Raw genomic sequence first — 19,281 nt, forward strand, 5'->3', positions numbered from 1 at the left:
GAGGGAGGGAGGGAGGGAGGGAGGGAGGGAGAATATCTGCAGCCGACTGATTCAGAGGATCGCTCTCCTCGTTCTGTCTCTCTCGCATCCATACTGCGCGCTCCATGCGTGCGAGAGAGACAGAGCGAGGAAGGGGATCCTCTGAATCAGTCGGCAGGTGGCGACTGAAACGGGGCGACCACATCACACTCCGTGAGCTCCCGCCTCGCCCCGCCTTCACCAGCTGTGCACTGCAAACACTACTAAGGTACGACTTTGCCCAACTTTGTCTGTTTCTCCCTCGTTTGCCCTCTCCCTCAACCCAAAACCAGCACCACACACATATTTTAGTACACAAGACTCTCATGAGGGAGCTATGTACAAATATTTTTTAATGTTCCTTTTTTTTTCTGTGGTTTTTTAAATTTCCTCATAATTACACAGATATTTTTTCAGGTATTATACATATTTCAAAGCAAAATAAACACGCAATCATCAATACATAACAGAATTGCATAAGAAAACTGGATTGGAAAATTTGATTCCATGCTCAATGAAAGAGTATGAAATTGTGAACCAGCCTTGTAAATTTGCAAGGCTACATCTTTTTTTTCAGGCTGAAATCGATTATTCCTGGACTAAACTGGGTTATAAAAGAAGGCAGCTCTACGATGTATTCCCCATAGTAGTGCCCCGAATAGCCGATTAACTCATCGGCACTGATTCGCCTTGTTTTGCCTGCCAATCCCTCTAAACAAAGATATCCTTCCCCTCCTCTCCTGGCCTGGCCTGGCAGGCAGCTTGTTGACGGGCTTACCTGGTGTTTGTCCTCAACCTCATTCCGGGGACGAGGAAGGAAGACCGGACAGGGGTGCGAGGCGAGGAGGCGTCATTTGAGGGCGACTTAACGGGGAGGGGGTCAGGATTATGTTAGGGTCTAGCGCGGGTCAGGGTGGTGAGGCGGGGAGGAGTGGGGCGGGCGTGTTATGAGGAGACAGGTTTAAAAAGAACACCCTCGGGACGGGAAGGAAGATTATTAAATGCGGACGAAAAAAAAATCGAGGGAGACCTCTGCCGTGTCAGTCAGTCAGTCAGTCAGCAGTCAGTCAGTCAGCCAGTCAGTCAGTCAGTCAGTCAGCCAGTCAGCCCATAGCTTCACTCGCTCCCTCCTTGGCCTGGAGGTATATATATTAATACATATTTTTTCTACCATTCGCTCTCTTCAAAGCTGGGTGTGCCGGAAAAAAAGTGGAGACGGCTAAAGGAAAGAGGAAACAGTGAAAAGAGGGAAGTGTAGAAGGGGCTAAGGAGGGGGTGAGTGAGAGTGGGGAGGTGACTAAGGCAGAGAGGGCACCGGACTGGCCAGGCAGAGAATGCCGAGTGAGAGAAAGTCGACTGGAGTGAAACGGACATGCCTCTACCCCCCCCCCTTCTTTTTTTCGCCTGTCGCCTTCTCGTTGTTGGCGAACATTTTATCGCCCCAGGATCAGCTCCAGACCCAGCGTTCAGTCGAAGGCGAGGTCGGCCTGCTTGTCCCGGTGGCCAGACGGTTCCGGCCGGCCGGCGGGCCGATGTTTTCTTCGTCCTCTTCGCTCAGTCGGCCGTTGCCCAATATTTCAACAGGGAAGGTCGGCGCCGGCGCCGTGGGCTTGGCCCGAACATTTCTGGGCTTTAATATTGATACGCCGGCGTCTAGCAGCCCGCCACGCCATGCCACCCCTTCCACTTCACCACCACTAATAACGTTCCATCCACTACCCCCCTTTCTCCCTCCGATCTCTCTTTCTCTCCCGCGCGCAACCACGGCACCGCCAGTTACTCCTCCACCCCATTCCCCCTCGCTCCATTCTTCAAGGAATTTGCTTCTCGCAAGTTCGAGTTTCCAATCCTGCCAAGACCAATGGTTATTAATCCGCCAACTCTCTTCCTCGCATATTCCAATGGATTGACCCGCCCTCCGCCCACCCGTCACACAGCCTTCAGGGGGTCGCTCGATCTCACGCCATGAGGCCAGGGCCAGGAACCTAAATGTCCATCTTGTGCTTTCGTGGACATTTGTAAAGTCGACAGCCTTACTGTTTATGTGAGCATGTGAGCTCTTGGGTACTCAGCCTGGTGCAGCCACCTGGAGACGGAGACGGAGGGCCGAGCGCGGTCCGGTGACTTCCATTCGACGATACTCCCCGATGGCCGGTCTCTTCCTATCCAGCGTCTCGACGGTGACGCGGGATATCGACACAACCTGCACGGGGTGGGGTATCCTAGTCATTTACTACATGGTAAACTTGCTTGACTGTTCATTTTCTTGTCACTTGCTTTAATAACAAAAAAATAATGGCCACTTTTCCTAACATAGGAAACATTATTTCACTTCCACTTCCGATTGTTCTGTAGACATTTTATTGCGAATCTGAGCAAGATGATATCTTCTAGCTTGATGGAGAGCAGATTTACGGAGTGCGAAAAATCCTGTCATCAGTTGAGACAAAAGGAGAACGAGCATCACAGATTCAATTGCTGATTCAGCAGGTAGTGGCCACATTGGTGGGCTGAAGAGTAGGAGGAGGTGAAGTGGTAACTGTAAAACTATTGATAATACCCAAAATCCAGCTAATTCTGGAACCTGATGGAAACAAAACATAATTAATATATTTCAAAAATATTTTAAGTTTTAAATCTTTTTTAAAAGTAATGCTGAACAAACCTTCTCAGACAGGTTGCCCAAATATCCCAAGTACAATCGTATGCTTTCAATTGTGGTTAAACAAACAATTATTAAAATTAGAATAAATCTATGGATAGTTGTCAAGTACTCATACTGAAAAGAAAAAGAAAATATAAGCCGACAAAATGCATGAATAGGAATAATCGTTGAAAGCTATAAATATTATTTACCTTTAAATACAGCATTATAATTGAAATTAAAATCCAGAATGGGAAGATTAACACATTGAAGTATAGGCTCATTTGCAATGGCAAACAAGAAGTGATTTCGTGACCTACAGGAATCAAGATCACAGAAAATAATGATTGTGGCGTCAAAATACTAGTTGCATAGCAAACAGCTTGTAATTGACAGGTTTTTACCCAAACTGATGAAGTCTTGTGTAGGCTGTTGCTTCAAGGAGAATGCTTTGACTGTTGCGGGAGAGTCTTCATCATTTCGCAAATCTGCCATTTCAAGGAAGTGTTTTTCTTGACTTAGTGCACCTTCAACTATAAAACTGACTTGTTATGGAATATAACAAAACATAAACAAACGGCCGTTGCTAAGTCCGGTTGCTAGGGTATGAGGTGCTATGCGATGCCAACTGCTGAACAAAATATTGGAAAGCTTTCATCGAACCTTTTTCGTTTTGATTTGGCATTTCTTTATTTACGTGAATGGGTTGATAGAAACTTGATTTTCCTTTTCGTATTGAGAACCGTCTTTATTTTCTCTATCAATTAAAATTCAAAATTTTTAACGACTGGGGTGTTTTTTTGTTGCTACTTCGACAGATAACTTTCTCATACTCACATTTTTTAGCCTCCTCAAGTACTGCAGTCTGATTCTTGATAGAGATATTCATTCGTGAATTCTCGGCCCCCCGCCCCCCGTTGCATAGTAACAAGAGCAATTAAAGAAGCAGAAAGTGCAATGATTTAACGCTCAACGTATTTTTCCCATTTGCTCGACCGTTCGGTCTAGAAACATGCCGGAGCGTTAGTGCGGTTAATTAAGTCATACCATGGTAAGAAACCAAGGGAAAATAGTTAAAACTATTGTGGCCTAATTCAGCCTGCGCCGTAGACGTGCTTCCACAAGTGGCCATCTTCCGAGTTGCTGCAAGTGTGTCAATATTCTTCGGGCCAGTGGTTCGGAAGATTCCCTTTCAAGTTCTTCAAACCTTCTATCCTGAAAAATACATTTCCTCTGGTGGTTGAGTTTCCTCATCATGTGAGGTTATGGTCAACGGGTCTGCACTGATGACTGCCCTTGCTGACTGCTTACTGAAGATTGAAGATGGAGGAAGAACCAAATTTGAAGGAACAAATATTCCACAATACTGTGAGGGAGAACATTATTTTTATGCTCTTGTTCCTATTATTGTATTTGTCCAGCTACACTCTGATTGGAAGATTTCGTCGAAGAGACAGGGAAGAATATTTGTCTACCGATGAAGATGAAGCCATGGTCTACCGAATCAGCCTATGGTTATGTACATTTTCCTTGGCTGTGTCAGTTGGTGCGGCATTATTATTACCAATTTCTATTGCCAGCAATGAAGTTCTTATCATATATCCAAATAGCTATTATGTCAAATGGCTTAACAGTTCCCTTATACAAGGCTTGTGGAATCATGTTTTTCTCTTCTCTAATTTGTCTTTGTTTGTTCTCTTACCATTTGCATATCTCTTTACTGAGTCAGAGGGTTTTGCTGGAAGTAGAAAGGGACTGATGGGCAGGGTGTATGAAACCGTTGTAGTACTGTTTCTGCTTGGTATTGTAGTACTAGGCCTTACTTACATCATTTCAGCCTTGCTTGACAAAGACAAATCAAGTTTTCAAACTCTTCTGAATTTATGGAGTTACTACTTACCTTTCTTATACTCATGTGTATCCTTCTTGGGTGTTCTGATGTTGTTAATCTGTACTCCCCTTGGATTTGGGCGCCTCTTTGGTGTTGTGAGCCTATTCTTGGTTAAACCTCAGTTCTTGAGGGATCTTAATGAAGAATTCTCTGTAGCTAGGCTGGAAGAAGAGTGTTTAAGACGACGCCTGAAACAAGTAAAAGAATCTAGCCATCTGAACCTATGTCCACCACCAATGGTAATGCCAATGGATATATCAGATCCAGACAGTCAGTCATCCAGAACTTTACATAGGGAGAAAGATTTAGTACATCTGCTAGAGAAGAAGCTAAGTGCTTGTGAGGAGAAACGTAAACTTGTTGATAAGCAAAGACGAACATCTTGGCTTCAGAGGAACTTGGTGTATCCTGTGGCCATGTTATTACTAATTGCATTGACATGTATCGCTGTTCTGATGGTGGTACAGAACACCCTAGAACTGCTTATTGGTATGAAAGCCTTACCTCTGAGTACTCGACAATTCACCCTCGGAATATCTTCCTTGTCCATGCTCGGACCATTTGGTGCAGCTCTGGAAATAGTTCTGATACTGTATCTTTTTGTGACATCATCCATTGGACTGTATACCCTTCCATTACTATCCAGGGTAAGACCAAAGCTTCAACAAACAACCCTAACCCATGTAATAGCCAATTGCTGCATGCTTCTTGTCTTAAGTTCAGCCCTACCAGTCCTTTCAAGAATATTGGGAATCACCAACTTTGATCTGTTGGGTGATTTTGGAAGAATAGAATGGCTTGGAAATTTTAATATTGTCTTGTTATACAACCTGGCTTTTGCATCTGCTGCCACTTTGTGCCTCATGAACAAATTCACTAGTACAGTCAGGAAAGAGCTGTATGCTAGATTTCGTAGCTTTTTTGCCACTATATTTGAGGCTTCCACTACCAAGAAAGGTACCAAAGCATCTAACTCACCAACTAAGGAAGATTAAATGAGCATTCTGTTTGAATGATTTTAAAAAAACTAAGTTATTTATAAGTTCTTGGCTTTCTGTAGGAATACGTAATTTATTTCTTATTTTATAATCATTTTTATAGGTCTTTTATTTCAAATAATTTCCATAGCTGCTGTTTTTTTTTTGTTTTTTTTTTCTCTATGTAATGGGAGCTTTTTTCACTGCAAAGCAAGTATGGTCTAGTCGTCATGTTTCCTCCATTGCATACTCCCTTCTTAAATTTGCCAAAACAAAAAAAAAAAGAAAACTGGAGCTTCTGTATATATTTTGAGGGAAGTTAATTATTTTTCTTGTGATTATGATCAGTCAGCTTGTTATAAATATTAGTGAAGACCAGTTATTTAGCCATTTTCTCAATTTGCTTGATTATTATTATGTAATATTAATTTGACAAGTTAAAACAAGTCTTCCACTAGTATTTCTGTGTTGTCGTTGCAAACTTGTGTATGTATATTGGAAAGACAATTATTGGTACTGTAGTTTGCAGAAATTCACCGCAGCTGTGAAGAATATTATATGATGTATTCATGTAGCCTTTCTAACATTGCCTGTCCCTCAAGGTGTTTTGTCAGCACAAATTTATGAGACTGATTTTCAACTTGAATGTGAAGATTTAATGTACAGCAATATCAGTATAAGTCCTATATTTCACAAGTTGTTCTTTGTGACCAGTATATACTGATAATATTGCTAGCCACTTGCTTAACTTTTATGGTTTCTGATTTGACTGTAGACTTAGTTAGTCACAAAGTGTTTAAATGTTTCTTTTTTTATGTTCATATGTGAAGACAATGAAACCCTTAATACATTAAATCTGTGATAAAGAAGGTCATATCCTCATATCTGTACCACCAAGTTGTCTTAATGTGTCATGTTTAGATTATGTAAGCACCATGCACTAGCACTTAACATTCTGCTTATGACAGGGACATATCTCAAGTCCAAAAGGAATGTCTGTTTTTCTCTTCCTGACTCATATGAGAAATCAGTTGTTGAATGGCTCACTCTGTTCCCTACTCTAAGGCTGAATTCGTCAGTCAGGAAGTAGGTAGATTTTTTAGTTTATCAGTCAATGTGATTCAAATGGCTTCATGTGTGAAACAAAGGAGGCTGTGTGGTAATTGTGTATTGAACCTAAGCAAGATTTTCTGTGATTCTATGATTGTAGGTACTTTGTTGTTTGATACCACCAAAAACCTTTGACTTGTCCACTAGGTCTTTTCTTATTTGTTAACATGTTTTACCAATATTTAACAAATCTCTGGCAATATTCATGCTATGTTTGTGAAAAGTTGTCATTTCTTGTATTTTGCTTGAAAGCACGTTTTAGTCAATATACTATTTATATCCTGTGAGTTCTTTGTCATTTGTGAAAGTGACTAAATTTCAATTACACTTAATGTTGATTTTGCTTCCTCTGTGTCTGGCTTTGTTACATTTGTCTCAATGAATGCTTTCAGTATTAACTCCTGGCTCACATTTTCTATCGCCGATTTTCCTTGTCTATAGTAAACTGCAAAGTCAGTAAAGCTTGTCTTATAAGGAGTATAGTATCTATCTATGTTTCTTACTTCCAATGTTTCACGGAAATTTGAGAGCCTTTCTGAAACACTTCTGCTTATCAATAATGGAGTGCAGTCTCTCTTGCAATTGCTTTACATCAAAGACTGTATGTGATTTTGAATAAATTTTACACAGATCAAATTGATGTATTGCGTTTCTTAACCCATTCTCTATTTTGATTTTTGCAAACATCATTGCTCATTAGTGCATTTTCAGGGACAAATTTCTTATCTCAGGGTTGAGTTAGCTGGACATTACCAAATCCTTCTTTTCTAACTGAAATAAAGAGCTGCTTTTCTGTAGAATGCCTGATTCTAGCTGAAATGAGGCAAAGATATCTTTGAAATGGAGTTTCAGAAAGGCCCTCACAGGATAATCTTCTGTATGTTCCACACAGTATTTAGTTGATTTCATAACATCCATATGACTTGTGGCTTTGCTGTTCTTGCTGTCCATATTCATTCTTAAAGTGAATCCTAATGCTGTTGTGTTCACTTAGTTATATTTGTCGGTAAATCAACATTTTGGCATGGAAAAGAAGGAAAGTAGATAAGTTTGGAGAATGAAAACTTCTCAGTTTCCTTGGCCTGTTTTCCAAAGTCAGCCAGGCTAAGCTTTATAAGCCAGGATAGGTTCGGAAAGTATACATAATTGAACCCAGCGTCATTATCTCATAACTCACATTGTTGTTCAACACTACAAGCTCTAATTTTATTTTCATAAAGGGAGATTGCCTAAAGGTTTTATCAACTTTTATTTTATTTTGGATCTACTCTTTTTGTTCTTTATGCAATGTAAAGTTGTAAAGCATTGCATTCCTTCACAATCTCATAGAAGCTAAAAGCCTTTCCAGTAATTAAGTGAAATGTTTTTAATTCTGCTGTATTGATCTGTGTAGGCAGGAGATGCAGCCTCCTTGAATACCCTGGAAGGACTTATGAAAGAGTTTTTCTCCAATGAAACAAGCAATGGACGGAAACATGAAATTGAACAAGTCCTTCATGCTTTTAGCAGTCAGCAGGGATCCTGGCAGCACTGCCTTTATTTCCTTGCTCATTCTGCGGATCCCTATGTCAGCATGTACTGCCTATCTACCATTGAGGTGAGTAACGCAGGCATAAAGTAGGTTTCTTTAAATTTACAGAAATTAATTAAAAGAGTTTTTTCTTTCCTATGTTTTTCAGACTGTTATAAACAAGCAATGGTCTGCATTAGCTTGGGAGGAAAGAGCTCAACTTAAGTCTGCGCTTTATCAATTATTAATACAACGACATACATCTGTTCCCCCTTTTGTTAAAAATAAGCTAGTTAAACTTGTAGTGGATATAGCTCGTTTGGACTGGCCTCATTTTTACCCAGATTTTTTCACAAATATTATTCAGGTAAGTTTTGTTTTTCAGGCTATTTTGTTTTGTTAAATATTTTCCTTCAAATTTTAATTTTGTGAATCAACAACAGCTGTTGCAGAGTGCAGAGACAATTTCGTTAGGATTAGTTTTTGTTCAAACTTCTTCGGAAGAGTTAATATCGTCCAGAGAAGATCTAAGTGTTTCTCGCAGAGAAGAACTGCGGAGATTACTTCTCCAACATGTGCCTCAATTATTTGCCATCCTTACAGGCAAGCATTTGAGTTATTTATGTTTTGTATTTTTGTTCAATTAAGTTTTGCCACCTCAACTTAAATCCTTGTATATGCAGGTATTCTAGAGCAAGCACAGCAATCAGAAGGGAATGCCAGCCGTAGAGGGAGCTCCAGTGGTTCAGTAGGTGCCCCTGCTGTCACCGCAACACCACCACCTAGTCCAACTCATGGCCAACCACACTCAGCTTCCCCTCCTGGCTCTCTTTTGAGCTGTATGCTATCGTCAGGGGGTAGAGAAAGAAGCACTGGTGTTGTGAGATTGGCTCTTGAAGCACTCTCACATCTGTTGTCATGGGCCCCTTTGGGTCCCCACGTATCTCCCTCTCTCACATCTGTAGTATTTTACTGGATCCATGCACATCACTCGGTAATTAACAGCTATTTTAGGTTCTAGGGGTGTGTCTTGCAGATTGAAACCTCAGCACCATGTTAGAATAATTACCCCTGAATAAAATTGTGAATCTTTTGCTCTAGGTACATGCAAGCAATACGGATACAAGTTTGAGTGTGCTAGCAATGGCGACAGTCAATGAAATATTTTACAAGAAGTGTGTTCCTAATGACTGGGAAGAAAATTTATTAAGCCTTTGTGAGCAAGCTTTGGCTCTAAGTCATGAACTAATTAATCATATTGGAAATCTTTCGGAAGAGTAAGTTACTCTTGTTTTCTTTGTAATCTGAAGTTGTGTGTGCTCTACATGTATGCTGACCCACATCAATCACACTACACTATCTTATTTTACAGCCTTATTGAAAAGCTACTGGATTTTTTGAGACTAGTTGTTAGCCAGCATTTGCATCGACTAGAGAAAAGTCCTAAATGGCTTGTGTCACAGTTACTTTCTCTTTTATTGAGATTCACTTTTCAACAGCCTAGTTTAGATGGATACTACCAGTGTCTTGATATATGGGAACAACTACTGGAATATCTTCAACAACGACAAAATAGTCAGCTCAATGCAAGGTCAGTTTTAATCCATGTACCATGCACCAAACCATAGCCACTAGGCCTTGTAACCCTTCTTTATTAATGTTTGAAAGTTTTTATTTCAGGTATCAGGAAGCCTTAGTTTTATTAGTTGGCCAAGTTTTGAAAAAAATGCAGTTTCGTCAAAATAGGAATGAACTTTTAAATCTTGATGATGAATCTCCTGATGATGATGTAAGTAATTTCTACTAACTGCATTTTTAAAACGCAGTTTTCATTTTCTTCCATTGCTTCCATCAAGTGATTAAATCTCATCACCTTCATATTTTTGTTTTAGGGAGAAACTGAATGGCAAAGATTTCTTCAAAAAAGCATAGAAAGCATTGCCACTGTTGCTGAGCTTGCCCCCCTCCATATTTATGCTCTTGTGGTAGATATTTTTAGCTGATTTCTTTTAATCTAATTAACAAATTTAATTTTCTATCCATCCTGTTGATTGATACATTTTTATGTGTTTAGCTTGAACCATGGAAAGAAGTCTGCTCAGAATACACCCATTTATGCTCTGAGAAAGTAGTAACCAGTACTGACTTACAATATTCAGTTCGAGATCTAGCATCTTTGACTCAGGCTATCGGTCGGTTTTACCCTCACTTTACGGGTGAAAGTTTTTTGCCTGGAGTACAACAAGCCCAACAACTGGTTCAGGGCCTTGTTGCTATGGCTGCTTTGGCAACGAAGCTTCGTCCTCATCATTGGTCCCTCTCCCCAACAACTATTTCACGAAATTTGTTGCTTGTGTAAGAATAGTTTTTGAGATTGTGAGTGTTTTACTGTGGTAGTTCTTGCTTTTCTCATTCATATTTGGTGTTGTCTTTATGTATTATTCTAGACATGTACAAGTGCTAGCTGCGTTAAAGGCATGGAGTCACTGGATTGCACAAATGCAAGCAAGTTCAGTTGATCATGCCCTAGTAGATCGCTTAATCAATGATATGGTGCGAGCCACTGTAGCACTCTTACAAGATCAAAATGAACAATCAACCCTTGTACATGCAGCTGCTCACCTACTGCTAACACTGGCAGGCACAGTAAAATCAGGTCAACTTTGGAGTATGGAATATGTACGCAGCCTCTATAGTGACCCTCTTACTCATCTGGAATCTACTGTAAGTATTTTTTTTCTATCTTGTAAGAGTACACATGTGTGCATATGACTCTTGTGATATCTGCTGTAAAACTTTGCTTATTTCTTTGGTGCAGACTCAAGGTGTAGTCCGACAAGCACTCTGCAGTGCATTAGTTGCTGTTGGAAATGAAGAGTGCTTCGAAGAAAGACACAAGCTTATGGCGATGCTTGTTGATGCAATGACAAATGATGTGAGAAGAATAGCAGCGGCTGGAATACACAATCCTCAAGATGCAGCACCTGTAATTTCAAGAACATTCCGTTCACTTGCAGAGTTTATAGAAAATTCACAGGTGGAAAATACATGGGGAAAGAAGCTGCTGTGTTCGTCACTGCAGGTAAATGGACCAAAACATAAAACCTCTTGGAATAAAAATTTGATAGCTAAACATCTGCACTCATTAACACACAACCTTCTTTTTTAAAATCATTCTAATAGACTTGGTTGGAGCAATCTTTGATTTTATTCCCCAATTATGTCAGTGATGCGGAGGTCAGTGAACAAATCTTGAACTTTTTCCTTGCTTCTTTTGGTACATTCCAAGTTCAGCTTGGGGCAGCGTTTACTCAGCAAGCTGTTCATACATTCCTTGAGTGCTTTACCCGGTATGTAGATGTTTGTTTTTCCTTAATATCAATCTGAATTTTCAGTTAGTGCGCTCCTAAATTATGATATTTTTTTCCAGTGAGCAGCTTTCTGTTTGTCTGCTTCAAGAGAAGTGTGGTGGTGTAGAAAGGTTCCTACACATTCTGCAGCTTATTGTAACACAGCCAGGCAATGCATTTAAACACTTCATTCCCTCTAGTATTACTTTATGCATGGATCACATATATCCTGTCATTGCAGAACATCAAGCTCCATTAATTAAGCCTGCTGTCTTCCAGCTTTTGTTCAGGTAAAATTTTAAAGCAAAATCTAAACATGACAGCAAAGTGTCAAATTAAAATGTACAGCATTTTAAAAAATTCCCGTTTCTCATTTTGCAGTATTTTGTTACACAAATGGCAATATTTTTACTCCAGTCAACTGCAACAGACAAGTGTCAAGTCAGAACACAAAGCACAGCTTCTTTCAATCCTCAATGCATTTGGTCAGTCGCTTCTTCAGTCTGATATAAATGTTTTTAGGCAAAATCTCCAAAACCTAGAAATATTAAATAATCGCTGGAAACTTTATCATAAGGTGAGGCTTTTCTTTGTATTTCAAGAAATCATTTACAATTATTCAGGATCTGTCTGCACAAAATAGTTAATCTGCAATATTTTCTTCTTTTAGGCTGAATTCTGTGAAGGGCTTCTTCCCAGATTTTTATCAGTTCTTCTTGAAACCTTAGTCAACAAGTCACATGCCCTTCTAAGTGAAGACATTGCTGTGGCAGTCTTCAACATGGCAAATGTTGATTTTAGCTTCTTTTTCTCATCATTTCTACCTGAATTTCTACAAACATCTGAAGGTTTAGATGATTCTCAAAGAGTCATTTTACTTCGTAATTTTAACAATTCTACCGTGAGTAAACCTCATCTGTTTTTCAAGTAGATGCCTTATATTACTTTTCATACAGCTATTTGTCTTTCTTTTCTAGGATTTGCCATCATTTACTCAAAATGTGTCTCGTCTAACAAATGACATGAGGTGTTACAAACTTTGCAATTCATTTCTTCCTGCTGGTAGTATCCAACTCTGACAAGTTTCGGGTCTCATTCTACTGTAAAGGTTAAGTTTTCATTTTGTTTGTTAGAAACCAGCAGGATTTAGAAAATGTGATTAAATTTGTGTTTCCATGGTTAAAATTGTGGATTTTAAAAATATGAATGCTAATTTCTGTGATGTGAAGTTTTTCATTCATTTTCACTGTGCCATTTCATTGTACATAATTTCTCATTCATTCTTAGTTAATCTCTACATAAATGTTGTTTCTATTACTTAAAAATCTTGTAAAAAGAAGTTTTGTTTGTACTTTTGTTTTGTTTGAGGGTGGTCCAGTGTTTGTAAAGATGCTTGTTAGTATGTATCAGTCATTTCATACGAGTGAGGAAGCAGAAAAAGTGCATGTAAGGAGAAATCTTCTGTGTTTACTTAAAAAGTGTGGGAAATGCTTGAAATAATTTATCAACATTCCTAGCATTTATGACAAAAAACATTGCTTTGTTCCTTATAACCTTCACCTATTCTACAAAATATTTTAAAATTTCTTTTGGATTTTCAGTTCAACTTAATGAACTGATATTTAGTTTTTTCAAAAGTTTTTGTATCTACTACAATTTTTAGTGTTTGTTAACAAATTTTAAAGTAATCATATTGTTGAGAGAGTTTTTAACTCCGCTGCCATATGTGAAGTGAAGCTGGACTGCATAGGATTGTAAGAGAGCTGATGATATTTTTTAGAGGAAGTTGTTTTTTTTTTCTTTTATTATCCCTCAGTTTGTGTCTGTTTTATAAAGGTAGCAACCCTAATTACATGTTATTATGATGAAAGGCTGACTAGTATTTTACAGTATTGTGTGGTAAAATGAATAAGGGACGGTCATACTGTATTTAAAACCAGTATTTTTACATTGATTTTGTCCAGTCTTAACTACTGTTTTGTAAAACATATTTCGAGATGCTGCAGATGTCGCTAATCAAATTGTTTCTTGCATTTGTCATCTTGTCACCTGTTTGATTGTGAATAGAGCAAACGAGGATATTTTAAAGAGAAGTATTCACAACTTGGTTGCAGTGTGGAATCTAGGAGGTAAATAATTGTCTTACTGAAAAGGGACCAGATAAATCAATCTCAGAGGTAAAATGAACTTGCTGCAACTTTGTTTCTTAACTTTCCATTTGAACTGTATGGTCTTTTTAAGAAATTAATTATCATGCCATGTGATGTGTTATATACAGTAACTTATGGGAGATTTTACACCATTGTATGCTGCAGACGGTGGAAGAGAATTGACACTTTTGTCGTTTGTCAGAGAATTTATGTATGCATCTGTGAAGACCACAACTTTTGTAAGCAATAATTTATGTATGACATTTATGAGGGGAGTTCAGCTCCCTTCGGTTTCATGCTTTTGAACTGTTTTTCCTCCTGAGTAGCTTTTTTACTTTTGAACATTTTGTATGACACCCATAGTTTGTATTAAATTGTAATAAAAACGTTTGATTGGTGATAATCGTAAATTGAATTGTCGCAACACTTTATTGTATGAAAACTTCACAGGACTCTGTATATTTTCAGGCTATTTTCTTACTTTTTCTTTTCAAATTTAAAAGAAGAGAATAACTGTTTAGGTATGTTCTATAAATCTCATAGACTAGTCTGAGTACGTGGTCGGAGTCCTATTTTTAAGGGTATTGATGGAACAGCAACCATGCGTAGCACCATATCTATGTTTTCTGTATTTAACAGTTCTATTTCGAAATCTCTGAGAATCTGAAATGTAGCAAAGTTTTAATTAATGGTTGTAAACAAATAGACGGTGCTAACACAATCATAAGCGAAAGCATAAGTCATACTTACAGCGGCCAAGGTTGTTATCATTTGGGTCTCTGCAAGCTTTCTACCTATGCATGATCGTGCTCCCATTGCAAAAGGCATAGAAGCATGTGGGTTATGGACTGCTTTATATGATCCATTGGTTGAATGAGATGTTCGAAGCCAGCGTTCAGGCCAAAACCTTTCTGGTTCTGGGAAATTGTTGGCATTTCTTCCACTTGTAAATAGTGATAGCAGTACCAGTTCCTAAAATTGTGATTTTCCATGTGTCACATCATTTCATTAAATTTCATGTAAAAATAATAAGAAAAAAACATTCAAAATCTTGCCTTAGGGGGTAGTTCATATCCACCAATAACACAAGATTCAGGCATTATTCTCGTGAGAAATGGTGCCACAGGGTATAGTCTTAAGGCTTCTCGCACCACACCTCTCACAAGAGCTGACTGCAAAATATCAGTTTCCTGTGTTAATTCTGCTGCCACATGTCCCTGAGTGAGTGGATTTTCTGCTAACAAGTATAGGGTCCATTGAAGTGACAAAGCAGTCTGAAACAAAGAATGTTTGAACGACCAACTGTTAAAGGGCAGTAATGCAGTTAAAATAATGAATTGTGTGGAAACTTACTGTGTCACCTGCAGCAATTATGAAGTCAATAACCACTTTTATAATGTCTTCCTCAGACATTCCACATTCTATCATTCCTTTCAGGAGACCACCAGATTCACCAGTGGAAAGAGGAATCATCTGTAGCACCAGGGACCGAGCTGTAATTCAGAGGGAAACAATCATAATCCACCATGATCTAGGAACTGTTGTGTAATATTTTTAATGTAACAACATATCATTACCTGTATTTAAGCTTGCATCAACTGTTGTGATAAAGCGCTTCCAAACTGGAAGCTGACCTTCTTGCGCGTCTTTGGCTGAGATAAGAGACATGTTTCCAGTTTCTAAAAACACTTTATGAATATTGTGTGCCAAGTATTCCACCTCATCATTCCATTTTGGTGCGTGTGTTTCATAAAGAGGTCCCATTAGGACAGCAATTACGGCTGGAAATTTGCATATATTACAATGATTTAAAACGTAAATTAACTCCTTATAAATACTTGTGTTGCAGATCCCTGAGGTGTACTCACTATCTAGCGACCACTTGTATAGCTGCGCCTCCAGGTCACCTATGACCCGAGTGCCACCTGCCTTCCATTTGGACACGAGGGACTCAGCAACATGTTGGCAGGCTGAAGAGAAAATGTCTCCTTGGTCGGTTCTCAACATGAGCGGGTTCATGAGGCGGCGCATCTTGAGCCAGTCCGCTCCATCCCTGGAGGACCACGAGTAGGTGTGAGAGAGAACGTCCGAAACGATGTCAGTTTTATGTTCAGTCGCTGCGCGTTGGCGTTCAAGAGATGGTGTCTAGCACTTACATGAAGAAGAGGCCTCGCTTGACTCCGAACAGTTGGTTGTAGTGCACCCACGGCTCGGGTAAGACGTGCATGGGGTACTTGCCCTCGAGCCCGAAGGTGCGGCGCATCTCGTCGGGGTCCGCGACGAACACCGCGCTCACGGGCCCGATGCGGTCCCGGAACACGGGGCCCAGCTGACGGTGCCGCATGTCGATGTACTCGTGCAGCCGGGCGGCGGAGGGCGTGCCGGGGAGGTCGCCCGGGGTGGGCATGGCGTCGATGGGGAGGCCGCGGCGGGGCGCAGAGTGCTGGCGCCGGCGCGCGGGCGGCAGGGAAGTCCCAGCGGCCCGGGGCAGCTTGCGAGCCGCCGCCCCGACCCGCACCGCGCTCCACATGGCGATGGCCGGCGCGGCGCCCTTGATGATCGAAGTAACCCGAGCCTCAGCCTCTGGCCGCGCCGCACTGCGGCCGCAGCGCCGACTGGAACAGTCGCAGTGGAACTTCTCCGTACCACCGCGGCCGCGAGGGAGGCGCGGAGGGGCGGGGCGGGGGGCGCGAGGCAGAGCGCGGGCCGGGGCGGCGCGGAGCGTTGACACCGGCTGACCGTCGGCCAGCAGCTCAAGCAGCAGACTGGCTGAATGCTTATGCCTCGCCTCTTCGGGGACCCCTGGCGAGCCCCTGGCGTCCGGGACGGGAGCTGCCACTCTCCCCCCACCCCATCGCATCTCGGGGGCTCCCTTCCTACCCAGAACCGGGGAGTTACCCGGTGCCCTTTCCTGACTTCCTGAGTCCTGGTGGGCTGGGTGGGTCCAGACCCCCACCAGGCTTTGGGTGCTTGGCGAGGCACCGAGGCACGCCTAGGCGGGGGCAGCGTTACTTTGTAGAGGCTGGCTGGGCCGAACCGGGCGATAGCGCGCCACGGCGTAGACGAGGCCGACGAGGCCGAGCGTGTTGGCCTGTTGGCTTCCCGGGCAGGCACGCCCGCGTCGTGGGCGCTGTGCCCCACGACGCTACGCCCAGCCACGCTCCACCATGCCCCGCCACCCTCCGCCACGCCCCGCCCCGCCACGCACCGCCACGCCTTGCCATGCCCGTGTCGCGCGCCGTGTAGACTGGTGTCGGGACCTAGCCGCAGTCATCGCGACTCCATGAGCCAAAAGACGTTACTTACTACGTAACGTTGGCAGCTTGGAGAAGAAAAAGTTTTTCTTAAGCGATTTGGACTGCAGGTCCTGGCTGGTTGTCTCGCCACAGGGTAGGCGCATGCAAAGCTGGTCTTAAATGTATTCGGTGGCCCGAGTGACAGCTGATTTATCACAGGGTACACGTCAGCAGCCCCCCCCCCTCCCTCCCAACACACCTCAGTCCGCCCTCCCTTCCCCCATATGGAGTTCCCCCTTTCCGAGGGCCTCTTGCCAGCCCGACGTTTTACCTGGCGTATTCGAGGGACACCTTCCCCCCTCCCCGCCCCCCAACAGCGACGCGGCGGCTCCAGGGCCTCAGGGGACGTGCACTTTCAAAAATGCCAAAAAGAAAAAAGAAAACTTAACATTTTTTTAAAATTTATATTAGTGTAGGCCTTATATGGCTTCGTTATTACCCAATCACTGTAGTGCTCAGTAACGACTCAACGTCACGGGTTTTTCAGACTTTCTATGAACAACGTGGTTCACACTGGTCACCATTCCCCGTTCACCCCCACGCCGTATCAATCATCTTTGAACCAGAGCAGAGGTCGCGGAACTCGTGGGCCTGGCTTGGACGCCAGGAGCGGTTGCCGAGGCGGCAGCGGCGCCCGGTGGGCCGACAACCCATCGCGCACCCGTGCCTGCCGAGTGTCTAGTCGAGTAGAGCTCCGCCGCACCGCAACGCGCACACGTTTTGGAGCTCGCCATGCTGTGTCGACCACTTTCAAAGTTATGCTACACCGCACGCAGGAATGCAAACGCGGTTCTCCAGGTTGCGATAGGCAAACGGGCAAACCCACCCGCATGTGCCTGCATGCGGCACTAGACGGACAAAGTGCCACCTATGGCATAATATGGCCTGCACTACACCACCAACTGTCACTCGTTAGCTCCCCAGCAAGTACCGCAGCACTTTCTCGATGTGGAACGGTTTGTCGTTATTTTTGTAAACATTTACCTACTATTCAATCAGGCCGTCGGCGGATGTCAAGAAGTGACTAGAAATGCAGCCGCTGGCAGTTGCTGACGTAAACGCGAGCGACACGTCCTCTGACGCACGTTTGTTCTGTTCTAGATTTCCAGCTACGTGCCGCCCTTGCGCTATATGGCCAGTCAGGGGGAGGGTATAGGCTGTTGAAGGGTGGGGGGTGGGGGGATGGCGAAGTGTAGAGCGTTAGGGACACATCAGCGCACGCACTCGCCCCCGCCAGTCAGTGAACGAGGACTTGCCGCTACGGCCGTCTTCGACTGAACGAGTCGCCTCGTCGCCATCCTCGGCTCGCGCGAACCGCGCGAAACACGATCCCATATCGCTCGGGTGGCGCTGGTCGCCGAGGGAAGGGAAGCACCATGCAGGACAGAGACCGCGGGCGGAGGGAGACGGGGGCAGAGAGAGAGAGAGGGAGAGACGGGGAGAGGGGAGAGTAGCGGGTGGTGCTCACAAACGTCGGCGCGTTCCTATTTCACGGTTAGTGTTGACCATTTCGCGTCAGTTTGACACGAATTGGCAGCGAACGCTGACGAATCGCTGCTCGCTCACTCGACTGTTCGTTCTCTCCGAGCGCCCGCCCTCACACCACCCTCACGCTGAGCTGGAGCTGCCGCAGCAGAGGTGCTGGCACGAGGTAAGGGTGGAGCAGAGCACCGGTACGGTACATACAGGGTGGCCAGTAGGGGCCCTCTTTCTTCTGGTCACTGTACCGGATGCAGGCGTGCGTGTGGACTGGCCTGTCGCTCATGAGGCAGCCCCGTGCGAGTATACAACCCGCCCGCACGCCTGCGTCCGGTACAGTATCACAGGAAGAAAGAACGGCGCCGATGGGCCACCCTGGGCCACCCTGTGAGGGCACTGGAGCAACCGCCAGCGCCAGCCATGTGCCGCGAGCTGCTAGCTGCTGCGCGAGCCTCGTGCACTAGGTCAAGCAGCACGACCGGAACGGGATTTAAAAGTTCAGAGGTTAGAACGAATTTAAGCGCAGATTTCTTCCGCGAAACATGTGAATAAACGTCATACCACGCCACGCCACGCTTACTTCGGTAGTGAGTCTCTGCCGTGTGGCTGGCCCAGACACTTTTTTTCTGCTCATTTCCCCCGCATTTTTGGCGTATTAATGGGCTTTCTAGGTGCGTCTCTGCCACCTGGGGGTTTTACCTATCGTCTCTGACCATGGCACCTTACGGGCTTTACGGCCCAGCGAAAAGACAGTCTGTGCGTGTTGACGTTTATGCTCCTCCGTATCTACTAGCTGGTTTGTCTGGAAAGAGGTGTAACTACTTTTTAAAATTCCGAGGGGGAAAGATGGAAGAAA

The 19,281-nt window shown here is 43.2% G+C and overlaps 4 protein-coding genes across 4 annotated transcripts; 2 read left to right on the forward strand and 2 right to left on the reverse strand.

Annotated features, from left to right (window-relative positions):
• Nucleotides 1–99: 99 nt before the first annotated feature.
• LOC113201801 (transmembrane protein 17-like) lies at nt 100–3,268 on the reverse strand. Its single transcript, XM_026415724.2, has 4 exons — nt 3,067–3,268; nt 2,875–2,978; nt 2,684–2,797; nt 100–2,602 (listed from the first exon to the last, which is right to left on the reverse strand). The coding sequence occupies exons 1-4, from the start codon at nt 3,155–3,157 to the stop codon at nt 2,342–2,344; spliced, it is 570 nt and encodes a 189-aa protein (XP_026271509.1). The 5' UTR covers nt 3,158–3,268; the 3' UTR covers nt 100–2,341.
• Nucleotides 3,269–3,548: 280 nt separating this feature from the next.
• LOC113201759 (exportin-6-B) lies at nt 3,549–14,065 on the forward strand. Its single transcript, XM_026415652.2, has 17 exons — nt 3,549–3,713; nt 8,034–8,237; nt 8,320–8,517; nt 8,594–8,753; nt 8,834–9,144; nt 9,252–9,427; nt 9,523–9,741; nt 9,831–9,939; nt 10,043–10,135; nt 10,225–10,505; nt 10,598–10,874; nt 10,969–11,232; nt 11,334–11,500; nt 11,581–11,790; nt 11,882–12,077; nt 12,171–12,401; nt 12,478–14,065. Exons 1-17 carry the CDS (start codon nt 3,711–3,713, stop codon nt 12,577–12,579), a joined length of 3,201 nt encoding a protein of 1,066 aa, XP_026271437.1. The 5' UTR covers nt 3,549–3,710; the 3' UTR covers nt 12,580–14,065.
• Nucleotides 3,707–7,276, forward strand: LOC113201760 (protein Lilipod). Its single transcript, XM_026415654.2, has one exon. It carries the CDS (start codon nt 3,986–3,988, stop codon nt 5,546–5,548), a length of 1,563 nt encoding a protein of 520 aa, XP_026271439.1. The 5' UTR covers nt 3,707–3,985; the 3' UTR covers nt 5,549–7,276.
• LOC113201761 (cytochrome P450 315a1, mitochondrial) lies at nt 14,061–16,408 on the reverse strand. The gene is made up of 7 exons (XM_026415655.2): nt 15,807–16,408; nt 15,519–15,703; nt 15,228–15,431; nt 15,004–15,143; nt 14,706–14,924; nt 14,401–14,622; nt 14,061–14,313 (listed from the first exon to the last, which is right to left on the reverse strand). The coding sequence occupies exons 1-7, from the start codon at nt 16,178–16,180 to the stop codon at nt 14,188–14,190; spliced, it is 1,470 nt and encodes a 489-aa protein (XP_026271440.1). The 5' UTR covers nt 16,181–16,408; the 3' UTR covers nt 14,061–14,187.
• Between the last annotated feature and the right edge of the window lie 2,873 nt (nt 16,409–19,281).

Source organism: Frankliniella occidentalis, unplaced genomic scaffold (genome assembly GCF_000697945.3).
Source record: "Frankliniella occidentalis isolate FOCC.00 unplaced genomic scaffold, Focc_3.1 Scaffold156, whole genome shotgun sequence".
In the NCBI taxonomy this organism is placed as follows: domain Eukaryota; kingdom Metazoa; phylum Arthropoda; class Insecta; order Thysanoptera; family Thripidae; genus Frankliniella; species Frankliniella occidentalis.

What these genes read in the sequence shown, in the direction of transcription:
- LOC113201801 (XM_026415724.2), bottom strand. Translation starts at nt 3,157, where the DNA reads ATGGCAGATTTGCGAAATGATGAAGACTCTCCCGCAACAGTCAAAGCA. An exon ending in TTATAATGCTGTATTTAAAG is followed by an intron (nt 2,798 to 2,874) that starts GTAAATAATATT and finishes TTTTCTTTTCAG; the next exon opens with TATGAGTACTTGACAACTAT. An exon ending in TGGGCAACCTGTCTGAGAAG is followed by an intron (nt 2,603 to 2,683) that starts GTTTGTTCAGCA and finishes TGTTTCCATCAG; the next exon opens with GTTCCAGAATTAGCTGGATT.
- LOC113201759 (XM_026415652.2), top strand. An exon ending in TGCTGTGTTCGTCACTGCAG is followed by an intron (nt 11,233 to 11,333) that starts GTAAATGGACCA and finishes TCATTCTAATAG; the next exon opens with ACTTGGTTGGAGCAATCTTT. An exon ending in GCTGGAAACTTTATCATAAG is followed by an intron (nt 12,078 to 12,170) that starts GTGAGGCTTTTC and finishes TTCTTCTTTTAG; the next exon opens with GCTGAATTCTGTGAAGGGCT.
- LOC113201760 (XM_026415654.2), top strand. Translation starts at nt 3,986, where the DNA reads ATGGAGGAAGAACCAAATTTGAAGGAACAAATATTCCACAATACTGTG.
- LOC113201761 (XM_026415655.2), bottom strand. Translation starts at nt 16,180, where the DNA reads ATGTGGAGCGCGGTGCGGGTCGGGGCGGCGGCTCGCAAGCTGCCCCGG. An exon ending in TAATTGCTGCAGGTGACACA is followed by an intron (nt 14,925 to 15,003) that starts GTAAGTTTCCAC and finishes TCTTTGTTTCAG; the next exon opens with ACTGCTTTGTCACTTCAATG. An exon ending in GATATGAACTACCCCCTAAG is followed by an intron (nt 14,623 to 14,705) that starts GCAAGATTTTGA and finishes TCACAATTTTAG; the next exon opens with GAACTGGTACTGCTATCACT.